Source organism: Phaethon aethereus, assembly GCF_964289735.1.
Source record: "Phaethon aethereus genome assembly, chromosome: 20".
NCBI classification, from domain to species: domain Eukaryota; kingdom Metazoa; phylum Chordata; class Aves; order Phaethontiformes; family Phaethontidae; genus Phaethon; species Phaethon aethereus.
Genome location: NC_138596.1, coordinates 7,192,098 through 7,215,280, shown reverse-complemented (window position 1 = coordinate 7,215,280; position 23,183 = coordinate 7,192,098). Strand labels below are relative to the sequence as shown.

The 23,183-nt window shown below is 42.5% G+C and overlaps 1 protein-coding gene across 1 annotated transcript in view; it reads right to left on the bottom strand.

Moving 5' to 3' along the window:
• The window catches only part of ABL1 (ABL proto-oncogene 1, non-receptor tyrosine kinase), a gene marked incomplete at its 5' end in the record, with an annotated part of 80,479 nt that extends 60,981 nt beyond the window's left edge, over positions 1-19,498 (bottom strand). The window contains one exon of the mRNA XM_082009195.1: positions 19,363-19,498. Within this exon, the coding sequence (XP_081865321.1) occupies positions 19,363-19,498 (136 nt within the window). The remainder of the gene's footprint in view (positions 1-19,362) is intronic.
• Between the last annotated feature and the right edge of the window lie 3,685 nt (positions 19,499-23,183).

Here is a 23,183-nt window from a genome sequence, read left to right as displayed (position 1 = left end):
ACAAATACTGCTTCTGAAAACCCACCTAGCATGGGGTGCTCCTGTATTGTACAGCAGCTCTCTCTAGAGGCAACAGCCTGCATGGAAAGGACTTAACCTTGTACAACTTATCTGTGCAAGGGAAACAGTTTATGCACACAGGGCTTGGGTTTTATACAAGTTAATACTGTTTATCTGAACCAGGCCAACAGAGGTAGCTGTGGAATATAATGAGATTGTGATGGATAGAAACACAAAGCCTGAACTTTTAAGCCACAAAACAGCACTAAGTCAACAATGCATTAAGTTATTTTTTCTAAAACTGGAAAATAAGACATATCTACTGAAATACAGGCTAAATCACTCAGCAGGTACTTCTCAAACACATGGGAATAAAACATATTGCAAGCCATTATTAATGTTTATTATGTAGGTCTGTTACAACACAGTTTATCACCAGCTATCTTCAACAAGCTCAAAACCCATGCCTAAATTAACCTAGAGTTTTCCAGAAGACAAAAAACACGGGCGCATCGCCTGGAGGGGATCTCACTGGGCTAAGCTGTGCCATTACTCCAGCTGTTGAAGTCCACAGGCTGGCACACCACTGATTTACACCCACAAAGCTCCTGAAACGCCTCCACGTGCAGGAGTGTAACAGTGAAGGGTGCCGTAATGCATAACCCCTTTCATTAGTCACGCTGACATATCAGAAATAACTCAAGATATCTTAATTACAAAGCCCAAAATTCACTTTCACAGCTTGCCGGGAGTAGTGGGAAGGGAATCAATCCTTCAAAGGAAAAGAATGAGCTGGTTATAAAGTTGTTAGGGATGGTAAAGGGGCTGCAAATGGTGGGTTTAAGTTGATAAAAACATTTTAATGAATCATTCCTAAGATTAAGGGGTTTTTCTACATTGTTATTTTATTTTCAAGATGCTTGTTATCCTGTAACAACTGAAATAAAAGGATCATCCTGAATTTTCCCATTAGCACTCAGAAGTGCTAGAATAGGCCTCCCAAACCCATATAACCTGAGTTATTAAACCAACAGTCACAGCATAATAGCCCTATTGAAGGCAGTTCTGCAGGGGCACTCTGCGTGTTGACCCCAGGCAGACGTGGCTACATTTGCCTGAAATGTAGAGGTCTGGCATAAAAAGGTGTTTTGTCCAGGAGGCAGAGAAGCTTCCCCCCAAACACACACCTCCCCGTGAGAAACCCTACATCAGTGAGCTATGTAACATCAGTGCTTTAAGGCATTCACAAAGTGAAACAGCGGTAGGAAAGCCTGCTCAAGCCTCCCCAGCGCAAGCAGGGATTCCACCAGCTGGCCAGGAAAGCCCTAATATAAGCTGTAAAACTAATTTCAGCTTCAAATAGTGAGGCTGCTCCTCTATATATCTCTCTAATTGAGCAGCATAGCAAGCTATCAGGACAGCAGAGGAAATTTGCTCCTTTCCTTTCCCGGAGAAACGTAATGACATGATGGCAAAGTGTTTTTTTTATCAGTTCCCCAGACTGCAAGAGTGACTCTGCACCATTCATCAGGAGGAGAATGGACCAGGAGAACAATCAGAAATCCATTAGCAAGCTGCTGCTCGGCTCTGCGGCTGCCTGAACTCCCGATCAAATGTCAGAGCGCTGAATGGCTTATATTACTTGAGGAGGAAAGGACCCAGGAATTGTTTCAAACCAATAAAGATATTACTACAATTTTTAGCTTTTATTAGCATCAGGGCAACCATGTGCAATTTACATTGTGCCTTTAACCAAATTTCTCAAATCTGGGACGAAAGCTTCCAACATAATTTTAAGATGGAAAAAGATCTGCTCCAGTTCCACCAACTCACACCACAAGGAAAGTGGTAGGGAGAAAAGGAAAACTGGTGATGGAGGCAGGGCTGCTCGCTGCTTGTTTTTAGTATCTCAGCCTTTACTGCCTGCACTCAGAAACCAGTGTTTTGAAATACTGTAAACTTGCAAGAAAATAGCAAGAATTACCAACGCTGCTATTTATTAGGAGGGGAGCGACCCCGTAAGAATACATTAGCTCATCATCAGTATTTCATCCTGCCCTTCTGCTAAGCTGCCAGCTCATTTCTGCTGTAAGTAACACTTCGGTGTCCATGTACCACAGCACGAGACAGATCCAAAACCAATCTGTTCAATCAAAATCTTCCCCTCTCCCAGTTACTTCTTACCTTAGATGAAAGGTGATTAGGCTGTTTAAAAAGCAATGCAAATAACCACGTTCATATACACATTTGTACATTAAAAACAAATGTCTGTATCGTCTCTCTCCAATGTTATTTACAACATGTCTGAAAGCTATTATCTGAGCTATTATCTGGCACAGAGACTAGAATAAGATATTCTTAGCGTATTAGCACCATATCACATATTGAAATGATTTGTGCAGATTCACTCCATTCATATACTGTTGATGATTAAAATATAATAAAGAATTTACAACAGTAAACTTGCATATGTACTAGGAAGTAGGGAAAAAATAATAATTTTTAAAAATTAGGAATTCTCCAATGCAAATATTTCCAGCTGCAAACTGATTCTCATTATCTTTCATCTGCCAAAAAAACAAATTAAAATATCAAATGTAGTGGTCCAGGTAGAAGTCTTAAACTGCATCTTTGGTTCAGTAAGTGCAATTACTGTGTCATTGTTCTCAACTCGTTGAGCTCCACAAATGAGATCAGAAATTACTACAGGAAAAAAAACCACACAACCACAGAATCTCAACAAAAATCTGTCATCCACAATACCTAAATTACATTTGAATCATGGTATTTCTACCTCTAAAACAGGTCACAGTAAAATGAAATTAAGGTTGTCAGCATCTCCGTTATGAAATGCTAGCCATAAAAACCTACTACTGTAAATTCTTCGCATTTTTTATTTACTAGACTTTTGCTATTTTTCAAGTAAAAGTCAATCTGAAGCTTTGAAGTGTGCTAAAACAACATGGCAGTATTAGATCCTCAAGCACTAAAGGCTGCTGAGCAAGGCTGAGATACACTTACTATCACACTGAAGTCCGACGCGTGTACAGTGCTTGCTTTAAGCCGGTGTGCCCAGCTATCACAATTTACACGCAGGAATAAGACCGGTGAAACAGCAGCTGGTGTCATCTTAAAGCTCTGTTTATTTTCCATCAAGAGAAAACATATATCCAGCTAAGCAAACTATTAAAAGAGCACTTTAATCCACACAGGTCCCAGCGACTTTCCTTTGTCTGCACACGTCAGACCATATACAGGGACATTAAAATACTGTCAGTAGTGGAAAGGACTAGAGCTAGTGGCAAAACTGCAGCCACTCCACAGGCTGTAACATGCAGCTCCATGTCTATCATTATGACTTGAGATCTCTCTTAAGCAAATTGCTTAAATTATTTAATTGCTAAATTATCTTTATTTCAGAAAAGCCACTTTAGGGGTATTTCAACTCTGATCTGTCATATGCCACCTGTCAGCTGACAGTGAATCTTCTTTCAAAGGGGACTTGAGAACTGATGGAGAAGAGGGTAATACACTTACTGGTAACAGGTCTCAGGTTTTCACGTAACCCAGCCTGGCAGGAATCAGCCGTCACTAGCATCTGAAGAGTGCTGTGTGGCCGATACCAGACGAGATGAGCTATTAGTTATGGCCCGGTTCCTACATGACAGATGTCCTTGCTGCAACCCGCAGCACGCACAGCCATCGGCCTTGCTGACAGCGTCGGCAGCTGGGGGAGCAAGCAGGACATACTAAAATGCCCTTTCTCTCCCTAAAAAAGCCCACAGCCCTTCCACCAGGCACCACAGCCAAGCGCTCACTGTCACTGCCTGCAGATCTTCTGAACTGAGGACTCTTCCGCCAGGATCTCAAACCGGCACCTTTTCAAGGGCTACATTCATGTAAGTCAGTTGGTTTTTTAAGAACAAATTAGTTGAGCATATTCTATGAAGTTATTTCATTTGTTTTTGCTCCTGTTCATTTATTCCAATCTGCTGCACCTTCCCTTGGAGAGGTTATTAAATGCTCTGCTAATGGCCGCCAGCACTCATTTAATTCTTCTTAATGAATGTATGAGTGAGTAGCGGAAGCTATTATGTAGGGCTTAATAAAGGGCGGGAAGGAGTTTCCTAAAATTTATTGCCACAGGCTGCTGCTTGAAGATAAAATAAATGGTAATTGCTTGGAACAGGAAAGAGGAGGATGATAAAATGTCCCTAGACATGAGGAAAAAAAAAAAAAACAAAAAAAAACCAAAAAACACAACCAAAAACCAAAAAACCCAAGTGCTATGAACTAAAATCTCAAAGCCCAAAGGATCGCAAAAGCAAGATGGCCTCCTCCTGGCTTTTAGCTTTTTGTAATCCTTGAGACATTTCTTTTCAACACGGATGCTGAATGATGAACTCAATTTCAGCAGGAATGATTATTTTACAACACTAGAAAGACAACCATTCATACAAAAAAAAAAAAAAGGCAGCATTAATTCAGACAGCATCTTATGAAAATATTATTTGCAGGAAAGGGACAATGTGGGGAAAAATGGAAGGACTATGTTTCTGGACTATTGAGCCCAGCAATACAATCTTTCCTGAAGTACAGGGTTTACAGTATGGAGACGACACATAACATTTTGCTACAATTATGTTTCTTCTTTCCCATCACTGTTTTGGTCAGGGTTGATGGAAGAAGGGAGATTGCCGAGAGGTGGACCTGTGCACTGTTTCTTCAATTTCTGCTACTGTTTGTTAAAATAAATAAAATCAGCAGGCTGAACCAGAAAGAAAGAGTCTGAACCGAAAGTCATCAGTGTCTGTCCTGCATCAAAAAAGTGCTGCAATCACTCCGCGAGCCTCCCGGCAAGCTCCGGGTCAGACCTCAACAACTGGCGAGAACAAAGTAGAAATCAAAGACCCATCCTATGTAATCACAATCTAAGAGAAAAATACAGGTTTTCAAAACTAAGCTTTTTATTATAACGCACAACAGTCTTCTGTCCATATAATCCTTCAGGCTTCACTCAGACAGTATGATCCAGTCATACAGATGAGTTCGGGTAAAAACTTTGACCAGTGTCATCGAGAAAGATGAAAAGCAAATTTCCTAAGAACAGGTCTGATTTTTTGTTTCCGCTAAGAAGTTGGAGGTAATAGTTTGCACTTTAGAGTCTGCCAAAGTGTTCACTAAAATCCGACTACTCATGAGTTACATGAACTTGTACGTTTAATTACAGAAGCAGCAATCTGGGATTGCAACACTTGTGATTAGAGCAATAGCTCAAGAGTTCCAGGCTGTGGCGGGAGTGGAGAGCAGCGATGTCTGCACATCAACTTATCCGAGTGCCACCGGCATCTCAGCTGCTGCTGCCCCAAAAAGGACACCGTCAGTCTCTAAGCACCACCTTCCCAAAATGCAGTTGGAAGGAACAGCTATGCAGAACTATAGAAGGAAGATGTCAAAATAGCAACTTGAGTGGGCAGGGCATCTATTTCCCTTTACATAAAGGGGCAGAAAGAAAGAAATACTATTTTCAATAGCAAGTTAATATATCCAAGAGCTTAAAAGTTGACCCAAGAAGAAAAACAAGATTAGGTTTGCTCCTTTTTGCTGCTTAGGGCAGACAAAGCCCCTCTCAGAAAACCACCACTTTTCATGCCAGCTTTGACCATCTTAAAAGCAGGGGAAAAAAAAAAGAGGATAACAGCCAATTTTTCTTTTTTAAATCCTTGGCAGGTCACCTACAAGTGCAAGCCAACAGCTTTTCTAGCAGGCAGTAAGAAATTATGATTTTATTTTCTAAACAAGGATTTCAGTTCCTTCAGCTCAACAGCAGGATTTTCATAGTCCGAAGGAATACAAAGCAATCAGCCGACCTGCAAGAGCATCCAATTTGAAGATACACAGTTGCTTCTTCAAGAGAAAAAGCAACAATTTGGTAGAGACAAAAAAAGACAAAAAAAAAAAATCGGCTTTAGCACACTGGAAGAAAAAAGGTGAGCAGCTACAAAATGAGTGTGGCATGTCACAGCATATACTACTCAGATTTGCAAAGGACAGGTGGCTATCGGATGATAGACTTTAATCTTCCCTCACCCCAAAGAAAAATCAAATCAAAATGAATGTGCATAGCATTCTGTGTCTCAGCACTATTACCTTTACAAAAGGCAGCGCTTCTAACTTAAACGAGCAAACACAAATTATCCCAGCCCTGAGTACCTTCTGGCACTTCCACCCTTTTCTTAACCCTCTAACACTCCTATGAAGAAGTCTTATTACCTATTTATAAAGCCTTACAGGGCAAGAAGTTGCAGCTTTATGACAACAAATAACATAAAGACAAACGATCTGTGCTTTGACTTACGAACAAACCAAGCAGGTACTCATTAACTCCCCATAAATGGGCACTGCTGTTCCCTGCTACAAGGAAGAATGCAGCATTTCATTTGCCTCGGCACTGGCGCATCCTTGGAATCATTATCTACACAAACCTCAATTACCCAGCCTGAAAGTACACATTTTGCATATCCAAGGACAATCCACTCACTGATGGGAAATGAAAGAATAATTGAGATTTTTTTCAATCAAACATAACACTAGCTAACGTCAGGCATAAAGAAAAAGCTGGGGGTTTTTTTTCGGTTTTATTTGGTTTGGTTTTGGTAGCAAGAGTTTTCATTGCTACTGTGTGCAAGAGCCAGATTTGGGAGGAAGAGTGTAGGTGGGATAAGGGAAAGGAGGAACGAAGGTCCTTGTCGCGGTTTATCTGTGGTACACTACGTTTCAAAATAACTGGAGCTCTGTCATCCAGGCTGGCTCATAACCGCCCCCGCAGCAGGAAGCGGCAGAAGAACCCCAGAGAAGCCGTGCACATTTCCGTCGCCCTCCTCCCTTTGTCCGCCTTATCTGCTTTTACTTGCACGTCTCATAAAACACCCCCAGGCCAGTCCCTGGCGAGGCCAGCTCCTCAAGCCAAACCTTTCATAAAACCCTCCAGGTATGATCCCAGGCTAAAAGAAATTCTCTCTCCACAAGCAGCAAATCCAGGATGCTCAGACTGATGCGTTAGTCTCCAAAATCAAGAGTCAGGACGGGTGATTTGTACTCAGGAGGAGTCGGAGGTGCTGCATGGTGTGGGAGATGAATACAGGCAGCTGCCAGCACCAACGATCCCAGCTCTTGGGGCTTCGTTTGGGCAGGACCTGCATTCCCACAACTTCACTAGGCAGCTGGCCCCACAGCAATAGCGTCAGGGTGTAGGTGCACTGACAGAACTTCTTAGCAAAAGCTCGCCCACGGACCTCTTCCCCCCCTCCCTTTTTTTTGATAGCACTTTGCCTAAAGTATTACACTCAGGTTTTGGGAGTTTTTTTAAACACTTTTTTGATGGAGAGAGAGGAGCAAGGGAAAGTGTCTAACCTACTTTCTTCCAATTTGTTGTAGTCTAAAGAAATCCATTTGTTCAGCTTTGTGTTCAGCATCATTGTGATAATAATTTTTAATTGTACTGCATAGTGTATCCATTTTAAATAAATCAGAGTTTCTTTACAAGTCAGAAATGCACCCTACAGTTACTTTTTCAATGCATCTCCCCTTAAGTGAGACCTTACTCTCCAAAGGAGGCTGCAAAGCTCTCATGGACTCATCCCTTATGCACGCTGCGCAAATGTGTACCTCCATGGCAGCTGGCTACGGATATGACCACAGTACACACCGAAGCAGGGATAACAAGAACTCAAATCCAAGTGTGATTGTGTAAGACTGTAGTAAAGAGGTCTCCGAGGTAGAAGAGAGCACCTTTACTTGAATGGGGTTAGTTTTACTTCTAAAAATTTTAGAAGTAGTACATTTTTAAAATTCAGCTGCTAGCAATTCCAATTTGAGAATCATAAAAAGTACTATATTAATAATTGAAACATAAAATGCATGTCTGATTTGCTCCAGTCCTCAGTCCCCCTCCCAAAGGTCTTGATTTGCCTTAGGGGAGCATTTCACAAGCAGTACATCAACTTTCTGAAATACAACTTTAGCAGATGAAAGCCTCACAACCACAGAAGAGCTGCTGTCCTTCTAATTCCAGAATTTAAGAACGGTGACATCCACGGAGCTATTTAAACTAATTTAAAGTAGAACAGCCAAAATATTTCATCCCAACCACGCACTTCGGATATCACACAGTATAGTTACTTCAGATGCGGCTCACCAGCCGCCACACATCCACCCTTCATCAACCGGCAGACAGCGTTCCGCCATCGCTGCCGTGACTCACCGAGACCGGGGTGATGAGACACCCTCAACACCGGGTGATTCAAGACTCTCTTGTGGCCATGAAGCATGTCTCATACCAGGGGCTCCAGATCACCAGGTTCTGAAGTCCAGCTGAAGCCCACCGCTTCCTAATTTGGAAACGTTGACGATGTCGGGGATATCTGAGCTGGAAAGCATCTGCTCTGTTGGTGTCCGCAGCTTTCACCTTGGTGTTTTTAATGCCCCTGTCGTTATGCAGGACTAAATGATGTGAACAAGGACAATATGCTGTAACATTTGCTCTTCTGGGGAAAAGAAACCTAAGTTATAAAATTAGAACAAAAACACCTCACTGGATTTGTGATACTTACTCCAATGAGTGCAATGCAAATATTTCATGTTAACATTTCATGGTTCTTTGAATCCTTACCTGATAGCAAATGCAGCACTGATCACTATTTTCATTTAAAGTTCTTCAAATCCTGTGTATTTACCCACGATTACAAAGCCATGCTACTGCTCAGTGAAGTTGACAATTACTCTCAGGAGAAGTCTGCTTATCAATATTGCGGCAGGCCTTCAATGAAATGTCTTGCAGTACCTTTGCCTTGCAGAGGCAAAACTACAGTAACCAAGATGATTATATTAGCATTTAAAGCTAGTATTTGCTCCCAAAAATCCAACTTTTATTATTCTAATTCATCCTTTTGCTTGGCTCAAAATATTACCTACTCATTTAAGAGGTGTTAATAGCTCTGTGCATTTTGCTAACCAGTAACAGTCTTTAGGATTTGGCCCTCTCCCCATCGCTGCAGCAGTTCCAGAATGAACTCCTAAAATATGTCTGCAAGTTGTACTTAGCAAGCAATACAAAAACCACGACACATCTGGTGGTGTACTTGTCGTCATACAAAGCCTCGCTGTATACCCACTCTCTAGCAAGAGCAAGGTAAAAAGCGCCAGTAATTTTTGCAGTGAGGTCTAATTAGACTGAAGTTTCCCCAACAGATTTTTTTCGTAATGACATGGAACGTGAAGGGTTGAGCAACACTTACACTGTCTTATGTGATCACCTCATACCAATAATTACTACTTAATACCTGACACATGATAGTACCTTGACATCCAAACCTCTGCGTGGGAGGCACTATTTAGACATAACAGACAATCCACAGAACCCAAAGAAATCGCAGCTTCTGTATCAACATCAACACTATCAAATGATGGGAATAGCTTTGTTTTCCCTCCAGTTAATTTCCAGTAAAGGACAACTATTTTGTATTAAATACCTGCACGTTTGGAAAAAATGTATGTAGCAAACACATTTAGTGTAATCCATCAATAGTCTTAGAAGAAGTAAAGGTCTGATTGCAGAGAATTTTAAATGCACCTTTTTATCCATCAAGTTAAGTATACTTAAGAAGAAATAACAGCTTGGCATTAATTCAAAACTTTTCATTTGAGCTTTCCTAAGTTATTTGCAAACATTAGGTGTAGCCAGACAACAATAGCTCTAATAGCTGTTCCAGTAATTCTGGCTAAACTAGAATGTACGTTTTAAATGAACATTATGTGTTGTCAGATTTACAGAGAATATGATGAGAACTTAGAGATAATAAAAATAATAAAAACCTATTCAAGCATACATATTTATAGCTTAAACTATTTTGCTAGATGCACTAAATCTTCTTCATTATTATAAAATTCTCGCACCAAAAAGAGATTTGAGTAAAATAGAGTATTACTAGATCACAGCTTCGCTTTCGTTAGCATTGTTATGACTTCATAAAAGTTTAACTTCACAATTAGCTTTGTGATAGCAATTCTGACATTCAGACACCAACTGTGTAAATAACTGTAACAGGCTGAATACCGTTTTCAGTTATTCCCCAAGCATCCTCACCAGGAAAAGCTAACATATTTAGAAATGCCAGACACAATGCTACAAGAGGATTTACAGAATTGATTTTGATACAGAGAGGACCATCCAATTTAATATAAAAAAAGATTTTAAAATGTATATAATTTTAAAAAGTCAGTGTGGCATAACAAAAGAGGTAAGGGAACAAGATCAAATGCAGAAGACAGCAATAAGTGGAAAGGAATACAGCACTGAAAATTATGTTTAAAAAAAAATGAAGAATGGGCTGAAATGGAGCATAAGGAGGTGAGGGAGCAAGATTTTCCTATTAACAGCAAAAGCAAACATCACCTACCAACCTCTTTTTCATCATCAAGCAAGCTCAGAAAGATTATAGGCTCTAAAAGCAACTAAAGAGACTTGACAGCCACTATACCTGAAATTCACGGTTGTCACTTCTGACCCTGGTTCTTGCCATTAGCTTTTGCTCATTTCCAAGACACTTCTTACCACAGGGGGTTTATTTTAACCAGAGCAAGTTATTAAAAAGATTCAAAGAAGACACCTGGTGGTCAGTGCATCAAATGACAGTTTCATTTTCTAAAAGCTTATTATAAAGGTATCACAAAAGTCCAAGCAAAACCAGTTGAGTTTACTGCGTAACAGCCCCGTTGATAACCCACTGTGGTCATGCCAGAAACCGAGAAAACTGAGAGCTCAGCAACAGCCCTTCACCAGTTACATTAAATGAGACAACACATAAAAACCAGCCTTTGAAACTGGGCAACTTGAACACAGATGAAATAGCAAACATTTCCTGAAAGCCCAAACAATTCCCTATTTAGAGTTTCCATGTCCTTATGCCACTACTGTTCACTCATTCAGCCTCTGGAAAAACAACATTGTTTATTCTGGGAACACACATGAAAACAACAAAAAATAGGCCATGAAAAAGCCATCAGTTACACCAGGTGTGGACTGGCAGAGGATCAGCTCAGTGGGGTCACTGCAAAAACCTCATAGAGTTGATGTCTGTGTGTTGGTAGATTCTGGATGCGTAGAGCAAGTGAAATTTCCTCCTATACAGCATCAGTGTGACGGGAAACCCAGGGAACATGCCCAGGTCACTCTGTACTCCCAACGACGATCGACATCAGACAGGGAACAAAGAGCAGGTCAGCAAAGGGGGGAATCCTCTACTTCAGCAAGCTTTGCCATCCCAAAACCCAGGCATTTAACAGGCATCAGGATACGTAATTCTATATTGTCTTCACCACACATTATTCCCAGCTTCAGAGTCCACCATTCCCTCTTTGATGCAAATGTGCAGTGCAAACCACAGCAGAATAAGGTTCAGCATATTACTATTTTATAAGCTCTAAGGAGAGACTGGACCCAGCAGGATTTACTACTGATCAGATGGCACTTCAAAGGATGAGTCTACAGAGGCAGACTGGACACAACTCAGGCCCTGGAAAGGCATACGAGGAATACTGAGTTGATATGGTAGGAATAAGGTAGGAACTGAAGTCAGTCTAAAAGATAGATGTACCAAAATGCCTTAGAAAAGCGGCACTAATGGCTAAGAAGCTTCTCAAGGCAGGCAACGCCAAGCAATATTTATTCTTTAATACACACAATGAAACCAAAGTCTTAATGATTAATAATCTGTTGTGAAATTCTATTCATTAGGTAAAAACAGAGCACAGGGATGACACAACATACATCAGGCAGTCTCCTCACTCATGAAAGAATGATGATCTCGCTTGCGTCCATGTAAATTAGCAGCAATCACTCTGTGGAAAAGCAAGCTCATGCTTTTCACAACCTAAGTGGTAACAGCAAGGAAGAAATGCTGGGAAAGAACAAAAAAACCCCACATGTAACTTCAGGCCTAACTTCAGAAAGTACTTTACACAAAAACTAAAGCAAGCTGGTACTCAAGACACGCTTGCCCTGTCATTACAACTAGACATGTGGAAAGGCTCTCCTCCAAGAGCATAAAACACAATTTCAGCAGATTTGATTCAAATTTTGCCACCAGGGCAGTGTATCTTCCAGCCATTCCACAAAAAGTTATGCTTAATATCTAAGTGCAGAACTGGGATTAAATCTGCAAGTTTAAAGAAAGGACAAAGTTAAGAACTAAGGAAAGACATTGCCTTAGGTGGCTTTACTTACTAAAATTGCTTGGATGTTTATTACCCTTTTTGTCCAAGATTCCTCTTTAAACTGATAAAATGGATACGCTGGTAAGCAGATTAATAAACTCTACAGGTTGTTTAGATTGATCTTCAATCAGCATGGAGCAAGATAAGAGCTGACTGATAAGACAGTCAACAAAAGCAAAGTAACAAGAGTCCCTCTCACTTCTGCTGAAACTGCTCTGCACGTTCCTACAGTAATGGACTTCTGCCATTCACAACAGACCTTTTTATAAGGAGACTTACTACTTCTCCCAAGAATGGCGCAGTACGTCTGAAATGACAAAAGATTGCTGGGTGAAGACACTATTGCTCTGTATACATCTATCAAGAGACACTGCAGATAGAAGGCAGCCCCCTGCCCCGGGAGGGGGGAAGCAAGCAAAGTCCATCTGCAGCAGTAACGCCAGAAGGACAGTAGTATTTTGAACGCTTCCTTCAGTCTGCATGAATGAGAATCAAAGCATTTCATATAGCTGAAAGAAATGACACCTATAACACACCGAACATCCACTCCCACACAGTACCACACCAGTACACACTTCTTTAAACCTTACGGTGTGAATCGACCATACCAGTGGAGCTGCAGTAATGTTCTGGGAAATCTGGGGACACTAAAATCTCCAAATGGACACTGAGGCTTAAGGCAGTACGCTATGAACCTTTACTGAACACACCACTGGTATCAGCTGGATATCAAGAGCTGCATTCAGACTGCCTGGTAGCAGTCAACAGCATTCCTTACCCGACACTTTGCCAAGACACTGGTTATAGTCGCATCCACATGAGCAAACACAGCACAACTGCCCAGGACTGACAATACTCACCCATTTATTTCTTGTCTGCTTTATCAGAATTCTTGTAAGCACAGCTGGAAACACAGCCCTATTGTTTCAAGACACAACAGAATAGCATCACCACCCTAAAATGACAATCAACAGGACCAGTACAAGCCTTCCCAAGGCCATTTTCACCTTTTTGCATTCTCGTGATTTGCCACGTGCCACAGAGGCCATCGCAGAGAGCATCAGGGATAAAATTCAGGATTCCCAACTCTCAGCAATGAGCCTCTGTCAACTCCTCATTTTCAAGCTTAATATTTAAACTCTTCAATTTAAAATACTGTGAGTTTGTTGGTAATGTTGAAGTGTGCTGAATGAGATGACCGCTTACAAGCAATGATTTCTATTCTAATACCCTGTGGCTTTCTCTTGCCTCCCCGTCCTGATCTTCTCACATAGCCTTTCCATTAAAATTTGTAAATAAGAATGCAGAACCAGCACAATCTATTGATGAAAGTCTGGCATAAAAGCAACTACTACCTATTCATCATGAAGAAGATGAACTGCTTAAACATGGCAAGTTATCAAAGATTAGTCAGTGCACAAAACAGAACTGCTTTTGCCCAGAAAAAAAGATCAGCCTTTCCCCATCATCGCCTTCCACCTCAGCATGTGGAAAAGCAGTTTAGCAAGCGTTAGGTCTCTTTCCTAACGTATTCCAACCCTACACCAAGTTTTGTGGAGGAGCTTCTTAGGGAAACCTACTGATATTTGATAACCGGAGCAGGGAAAAGAAAAAAAAAAAAGCAAGAGCTTTTCATGATGGAAAGGGATATAGTTCAGAGGCAGTAAACAAATCTGCGTTTGGTGTGCAGCAGATGTCAGCATCATCAGCCTAATATTGAAGCACATCAAAATTGAATATATAAGCAATTATCTCGAAAGCTGGGGATAAGTCTCCCCCTAACAGAGGCGGAAATTAAAGTTTGGGAGCTGCCACATCTCCAACGTAACAATGAAGAAAGTTTTGTCAGTTTAGAACACAGACCTGAGATACTGAAGGCAGGCTCTAAATAATAGACTCCTATGAGACCAATGCTAACAATACAATTTCAGGTGAATGGTCTAAAGCAGAATCAGGAGTAGGAAAGCATTTTCTTTCAAGTCTCACGTTTTGCAGTTGGTGAAGCAGAGACCAGAGTATAAAAATGCCCTACAGAACAACAGAAAGAGACAAATGCAGGGTTTGTAACTACATGGTTTTAAAGAAACAGCATTCTAGTGTGGAAGGAATCTCATTTAAATCATTTATATTGCGTATAAAGAAGATATATTTAGCTCACGTGTATGATAAGGGATAATGAGTACTAAATCATATATTATTGCTTGATCACAACCTGCTCTTGACCACCCAGCTGATAAAAGTATATTCTAAAGCCATATAGTTATTAGTCACATTTTACTCACAACATAAAAATAAATAAAAATTCTTGGAATTATGCATTTTCCTACATGGTATGAAAACAATTGACATTTCATAAAAATAATAAACATCAATATAATGTAACAGTATATATTGTAGTATATACTCGTATATGCTGCTCAATCACCAAGTCCTAAGGAAGGAACAAATTATAAAGTAATTTACTCATTTTCACAATCCAAACAGTTGAAACATGAAATGTAACAGCATAAAATAAGACAGATTATTAAACCTAAAGACTCTTAAAAATTAATCTTTAATCAATAATATATGAAAAGATACTGTTGTTTGGGGTTTTTTCCTAATAGTGAATTTCATAGGGCATGTCTCCAACTGGCAGCTGTGGCAAGCTTATGCTATGGATCTGTTTTGTACAATTACTTCCTAATTAAAGCACTAAAACTTTCAACAGCCTTGTAAGAAAAAAGAAGTTCAGATCCAATATGAGAGACACTGTAGTAAGCTGACTTCAGCTATATTCACCACTAAATGTCTAAGTAAAATGCACCCAGTCCTGGAGTTCGTCTCTCCTTACAGTAAGGTAAACAGCTTCCCTATGACTTATCTGCTGGAAGAGAAGCTACCAGAAAGACCACATTTTATCACTACAAGAAACTAAGAAAAGAATATTCTTGTGTTAGTGCTTTATCAACTATATTCTAAAGATACTTAAAATAAAGCTGAACAACTATCAGTCCCTGCTAGTGTAAAGGTGTTAACACAGATTCAAAAAGAAAGTAGCATTAACTGTATTTTATTATTTTGCAGAATGTCTCAAACACAAAACAATGCAAAAGTTGTAAGACCAGGTGATATCTTTCAGTAATCCATTATATGTAATGAGAAGCAGCATATAAGAAAGTCTCATACTCAAAAAATCTTCAGGTAGTTTATTCTTTCTCCCAAATTAATTATTTCTCTGACTACCCCAGCAAAACTGGCACCAATGACAGCAAATATGTACATCAAACTGTAGCATCATTTGAAAGACCTATCTTTCAGGATATTATTTACCATAATTTTGCATTGTTAAATCCAAAAATCATACTCAAGTTCCCACAACATGCCCATGGAAAGATGGTCCCCATTCCCAGTCACTGTCAGAATTTACACAGCAAAGTAGTACATACAAAACTCAACCCTTTGGGCTCACATGAGTGGAAACACTGCTCAGGATTTCACCTCTCAGAACACTGTTCTGCTGCTGACTAAGCAGCATCACGACAGTCAGTTGCGCAGTAAATGGAATTCAAAGCTGTGAACCAAATCCACCACCTCGCCAAAGAGTTATCCTAGCATCTCTTCACCTCAGCACCACAGGTCTAATGATTAGAATTCATTTTTTACACCTTCAGGTGTACTGCTTTTGCTTGGAGGTACTGTTCTACCAAGATGCTTCAGGGAATCTGCTCATCATTCAGCACAGCAACACCCACCCAAGACAGCTAGAGAAGGTGTGGCGTTTGCCGATCACTCCAGTTTACTGCCAACTCCAGGATCAGAGTTGAGCCCTGCGGGAATATGCCTTTCTTTTCAGAAGTTTGAGTTTTGCTGAGATTAATGTTCTGGAAAGGCACAAGATACACTAGCATGCCAACTTCGAAATGCATTGACAAAGTCTTTCCCATTAACTGTCTACGGACCACGGCTTTTCTCTCACTTGGATATTCCCCAAAAGCAGTGACTATAGACTCATTTCTCAGCTGAGAAAAGCACAGAAGAGGCAAACATTGCTTCTATCCTTTCTCTTAATTTCAAGCTTGTAAACAATCTAAGAGATGGAGTCATCTGCGTCAAGATGAAATCCATAAAATCTCGTAAAGGGCTACTCTGCTGCCCGGGGTAACTACACCAGAGTAAACTCCAGTTTGCAAAACCCCTCAGTGCAGAAAGCAGCAAGACAAAGAATGAAGTCCAAAACTTGCCCATAGATTATTTTTTCCCCCCTTAATGCACTGCTCAATTGTCAACTCATGACAAAATTTAGAGCCTTTCTGCATTATTCTCACAGAACACTTGACCACCAGCAGAGCCGATTTCTGGCCAGTTGCCTCCTTGCTTTTCAGAAGCCTCTCGATGCCTTGCTTTGAGGGCTTTTGAGAGCACGACAGCTGAGAAATGAAATTACTTCCTTGAAAGTTATTTTGCCGTACACTGTTAGTATCTAATAATATTACTAACATTTTCAGCAAAGGTTCGATAACACTGAAGCAATTAAGATCTTCAGTGCTCTGAAAATCGCTGCTAAATGTCTGCTGAATCAGCCTTAGTAGAACTTAGCAGGCAGTGGTCCCACTGAAACAGGGATACGAAACAGCTTTACCAAAATGCAACCGTAGCACGAGAGCCATGCTATTACCAACTCCACTTTTTTTTTGTTTTATCATGGGTTTTAATACACAAGAACTTCAAACAAGTATCTTTAAGAGTTTCACTGTCTCAAGGAGTTTGCTCGAAGCAGCTCACCCTGGAATTTCTCCTCAAACATATCTTAGTTACGAAAAGCAAGAAACTTTATTTTCCTGGGACAAGCGAGTTCCCACAGTGTGGCAGAGAATCCAGATACAGTGTGTGGCATTTAGCAGAAACTGTTTAATCAAAGTACTGAAAGACAAGCATGCAGAAATTAAAGCCCTGAAAAAACACCGATCTATTTTTATGAACTACAGCCTATGGAACCATTTCTGAATAGGACTGAAAACATTAAATACTATTCTGTCCATTAATTCTAAAGTATGTCAGACTACATATATTTCAAAGACAAGTTATCAAATAAAACAAAAACCTGAGGGAGATGAAGAACTTTCTAAAATGAACTTTGTTTCCCCTCTTTTTTTCCAGATATTTTAAAATAGCATTTTTCAGGATAGGGGCAGCTCAAACTCAAAACGGAGCTGAACGATAAACAATGGTGGTACAGCAGTTTAGTGTCTGTACTTCGAAGAACCAGTTAATAGAGTCAAAGGAAGAAACTTTTCCTCATGTGGATAAGCGAGGCTGATCTTTTGCAGTTCTCTTAACAGATGTACTGGCCTTGATGTCCCCTTTCAAGTTTATTCTTTTCTAAATCAAGACACTGAGGTCTTTCGCGGACATATGGTGTATGGACATTATAGATGCTATTTCTCTTTGCAAATGTGCTGGGATCTTCTGACCTCAGGTCATACTGGCAAGAAGTTACCATCTGCCTATTCCTGTTAGATGATCAAAAAGGAGCATTTCTGGCTCTTCTGCTACATCAAAACACCGAAGGTAGTTAGAATATTGTACAGCAAGAGTGCCAACTGCACGCAGTATCTCGTATGACCTTGAAACTCTGTCCAAAGTAGTAAAAGCAAAAAAAAACACTGGAGGTGGAGGCGCGGGTATACCACAGGACTGAAAGCACAGCTTGGAAAAATCCAGCAGTGGGTTTATCATCAGATGGCCAAGTTAGCCCTGATGTTCTCTAACCTTCCCTTAATTACCTTCAATTTCTAAATAACCTCAGTGCACAAACATTGTGGGGAAAGTCAGAAGAAATAACATTGATGTAACTCAAAGCAGTATTTCAACACAGTAGTACATACACAGCATCGCTGTCTGTGTCTTTGCTAAACACTGCACAGGATTTCCCAGTCCCTTCCAGAAACAAAGGATGAAAGAAAGTTTGAAAGTAAAGGCCAGCTAAACCAAAACTGAATCAAAACTTCGCTACTAACTATTACATCGTGCTCTCGGACACAGCAATTATTTCAATTTTTAATTATATGAAGATTATAGATGCAGTTTTGTTCACAGAAACTTGCTCAACAGGACAAAACTGTTGAAGAAGCTATGTCAAAATCCCATTTTCTACTGGAAGACAGCAGCCAATAGTGTGACTTCTAAAAGAATATTGGACTTGAAAAAGCATTATACGAACACAGGGATTACTCCAGAAAGTTTCAGTGCAACAATGCATTTCTGCATGTCAGTTTTGTAGAGATGCCTTCAGTTTATAATTTCTTTAGTAACTTTTTTATAGAAGGGGGAAAAAAAAAAATCCACACACAACCAACAACACTCAAAATAGTTACTAAATCTACCTCTGACTCCTACTGAGCTTTTAATTTGGTTTCTTTCCTGAGATTCTCAGGCCTCTCTTAATTTGTGGACCACCAGCAAGTGACAGGGTTGCTGTACCCCTAACTTGGGCACTTTTAGCCTCCAGCACTTAAATACATTAAAGCATGAGATACTGCTTAACCGGCTGTAAGAAGCCACTAACCAGAAGTGCTGTAAACACACTACACAAATTAAAAAGAAACTGTTTTATTCCAACCAGTTGTCACAACAGCAGTATCCACAAACTTTCCAAAACAGGTCTTTCCCCCTCCCCCCCACCAAGTAGCAGAGTCCCCTTCATAAACTAAAGGACACTTGTCACTGACCATAGCATCACCATCAGGTGTGCTTAGTCTACACCTACAAAACAGACAACTCAAGAAGGATGAAACACTTTCCCAGACTCTAAACTGAACATATCTAACGCAGAAATAAGACAGTTGTATAATGTTAAAAAGTTACTGCCTTATATTTTGCATTTAGCTGTATAATAATCTCTGCCCAGGTTTCAAGCAATCTGACCCAAGTATTTTCTTAGTAAACAATCACAGAGGATTTGCCTTAAGAAACAGGGGAGAGAAAACAAAAGATTTCCATGAAGTACGGTACCTCTGTATCTGCACCATGCCCTTGAATAAACCCATATTGCACCTACCTCAGCAAATCAAAATTAAACCAAAAGAAATACCAATAGAAATCTCTTACCATGTTCGACAAAGACGTTACAGTGCGGGCCCCCATGCCTCGATGACTCCTTCTTCCCTGCTCCTTTGATAAAGTGCAGGGCAGGCAGACTTGGCCTCCTTTGGTCCCCAAGAACTTTTCCAGGCTGCTGCCCCATAAAGTAACTATGGGCAGCCTTTCCCAGGACGAGAAGTTTTTGAAGAAGTCTGTGATTCCTGATCTTCAAGGCTGGCAAGGAGTTTTGAAGGAGAATGTATTTTAGGTGGGTGCGTTGGTTGCACTCGCTGTGCAATAAAGTCACTTGAGGCGAAGAATTAAGACAAGCGCAGATTCCTCCAACACTTCTGAAGACAGCAACTAAGCTCCTTAGGTGACTTTATGCAAAACAAAACCAAGTAAAAGTTCCAACTGGTTAGTAATGACCAAGCATTACCAAAGTTTCAGGTTGCCATATGTAGTGTGTCTTCCACCAGCTAAAGGAGAATTAGTTTGTCTCGCAATCAAGAAACCACAGGTAGGCTCACCCAGGGCAGGAAACAGCCATTCCCACTGCAACAAGTGTCAAGGTTTCTTTTTTTTTCCTCCTTTTCTTTTGCATAGCATTGAGTTAGCGAAGGCCAAAAAGCCAGGTATTTGGCTTCAAGTATTGCTGAAGTCTAGCAGGATCAAGTATGCTGAAACCATGTCAGCTCGCAAGGCGAAGCAGAGGCAGCTCTGGGCCTGGCACGCTCCACACGCTCCGTGGGGCGAGGGAATGGGCTGGGGGGCTCCTGCGGTCCGGCCTCACGCCGCCTCGCCTTCTCCCATCACAAGGATAGATTCCATGGCCCCTTCTCTCCGCCCGCACCGGCACTACCGCTCCCACATGCCGGCAAAGGTGAAGCGGGCCAGCAGGCCATGAGGGGCCATGGTGGCGTCGAAGCAACGCTGGGGCCCCCGGGCCCGCGCAGGTGGCCGCCCTCCCGGCCTGCTGCCCGCCTCAGATGGAGCCAGGTGCCGGGGACGGGGTGCGAGGCCGGGGACGCGCTCCGGGAGGCCGGTTCCTGCACAGCAGCCAGAAGAGGTCAAGCGGGGGTGACCGGGCCGGCTGCATCCCCGCGGGGGAGGCCGGTGACAGGCAAGGCCCGGGTGGGCAGCGGGAGCGGGGCCGAGCGAGGGGCGGCGGGGCCGGGCGGCCGCACGCCCGGGGGGCACCCCGCCAGGCCTGGCAGGAGCAGGGGGACGAAGGGCCGCAGGGCGGGGGGTTCCCCGGGGGCTGCCGCCGGGGGCACCCGCGGTGCGGAGCGAAACTGGCGGGGGGCGGCCGCAGGCGGCGAGGAAGATCCCGGAACCCCCGGCGCGGCGCAGCCCCGTCCCCGGCCGGCGGGGCGGGCGGTCACATCCCCTTCCGGCCCCTCCTCCTCCGCCGCCCCCGCCTCCTGCCCGGCCGCTGCCCGCTCCCGCCCCGGCCCGCCGCCATGGCGGGAACCTGCCGGGCGGGGAAGGGGCGCGCCGGGGGAAAGGGGGCGATGGGGGAGAGCGTCTGAGGGCAGCGAAGGGCCGAGCAGGGGCTGGGGGACCATGAGGACAATGGCGGGTGAAGGAAGCCGTGGGGAAGGCGTCGAGGGGGGAAGCCGTGAGGGGAGTAGCAGGAGGATGAGGGAGCAGTGCTGGGGGGCATGAAGGTGTCTCCAGGGGGAAACCGTGAGGGAAAATGGGGTGCCATGAAGGGGTCTGAGGGCAAGATGAGGTGAATGGAGAGGGCATGAAATGGAAGATGAGGGAAATTTAAGGGGAGCCATGAGGGGAGGGAGATGAAGGGGAAGATGGTGGAAACAAGAGGTGGAAGAGGGATTTGGTAGTATAACATCACTAGTAAATGCTAGCCAAGGGCCCAGAAAGCTCATGTCAAATCCCTTACCTCTTTGCAAGGGGGTTTTCTCCCAGGCCCGACAACGAGAGCTTGTTAGCCCTCAAGTCAGCCAGAGACCCCCTCCTGCACACAGGTCTGGAGGCCCCTGGCCAGCTCTGGACCCTGGCTTTCTTGCAGAGATGGACAGGGCAGAAGAGATCCTTACTGGGTCAGCTGCGTGCACAACCACGAGCTTTTCCACAACCAGGGACCAGTCACCCTGCTTGCACAAAGCAGTTGATTTCCTTATTAGTGCTGTGAGAGCATATGCAGAACTTGATACCAAAAACAGCTGTAAAGGCTAATGAACGTGACACTAAAACAAGTATTTTGTTGATCTCTCGTGCACCATTTGGCACAAAGATGAAGGCAAACCCCCAAATTCATCAGCCTGCACTATGGTGCCCTTAGATGTGCAGCACGAGCATTCCCTGAGCTAAAGAGTACAGGCGGTGATGCTGAAGATACTTAGTTTTTCATTCGTTCTTCAGTTCACCTTGGGAATAGAAGAGGGTTGAGGCAGCAGCTTGAGGTCAGGGTGTTTTGGTCAGAGGTCTGTGGTTGCTCCCACTCGACAACGGGAGAACACACAAATGCAATTTTGTGCGGTAGCCTCTTGCTCAGGGTAACCATCTGGACACAGAGCGGCTTGTTTATACTGACTCCTCCCTTGTGACAAATCCAAACATACTCCATGTCTCCTACGCCATATTCAAGGCCCCTGGCAGACGTGTATTTTTCACCGTCCAACAACAGCATCTGAAATGTAGCACTTCATATGGCCCTAAGGGATCCTCCACCTCTGCTGTGCCAGTCTGCTCCTACATCACCAATTCTTAGCCAGGAGACCGATCCCAAACCATTTCTATCGCATTTCTCCATTAGTGACTCAAATTGCAGATACTGAGGCTGCTTGTGCTACACACACGCAGGAGAGAGAAATGCTGGTGCATTATGCTGAGACAAATCCAGGGTCACATCTCTTGAACTCAGCAGAACTTCCTCCAGGTTTATCTCAGCAATGGAGATCAGCTTCTCACTGCAGTGATCCAACACCCTGCTCAGCTCTCACAGATTGAAGGAAACTCAGGAAACAAACCTGCCTGTCAACAAGCCGAGCAGCCCAAGAGAAAATTTCTACCAAAAAATACCAACCATCCTTTACTGAAAAAGTTATTTCCTTCTTCGTCTGACTGGAGCATCCTGGATAATGTCTCCTACCATGGCAGGGCTGAAGCAGAGTGAATTCCAGAAGACTACCGCAGGTCTGTGATACTCAGAAGACCTTTACCAAAATATGCAAAGATAATTGCAAATAAGCAGGACTTGTGTTCTGGACAATACAGGCTGCATATACACTTCTCCCTGCCTCACCCAAGATCTATGCAGATGAATGTACTTACTTTTTATTTAACAGACCAGGTGAATTTATCATTCAGGTCAACAGTCAGGTATTCCTTCTGGTGCTTTGCAATCGTAAGCAAAGTGGGACAGGTTCTCTGCCAGCAGTACCCAACCTCTTCCCACTCAGCAGTTGCTCCAAAAGCATTTCCCAAAGCAGTGCTGTAGTTAAATGCTGGGGCTATGCACAGGCATATGGGCCAGCTGGTCAGTCCCAAATATCATACCAAGATATTGCCCTCTTCTCCTTCTTGAAGGGTATTATCTTTCCTGTCCCCTACCCTGCTGCCAGTTTTTGTGAACATGATTGTCTCACGTTAACAAACTTGAAGTTGCCCAGTGGGTTCAGAAATTACTACAGAAGACAGAGACAGAAAGATTGTGTGAATGCAGAATAAATTAAAAAAATCTAGAGAGTATTTCTTTCAATTGAGCCTTGCATGTGACCTATGTACAAGCCCACATATTTCATAGAAGATATTTCAATATTTTTTATTTTGAATTGTTGAATTTTCTTTTGAACTGAACAATTGAATTATGTTCAGCTAAG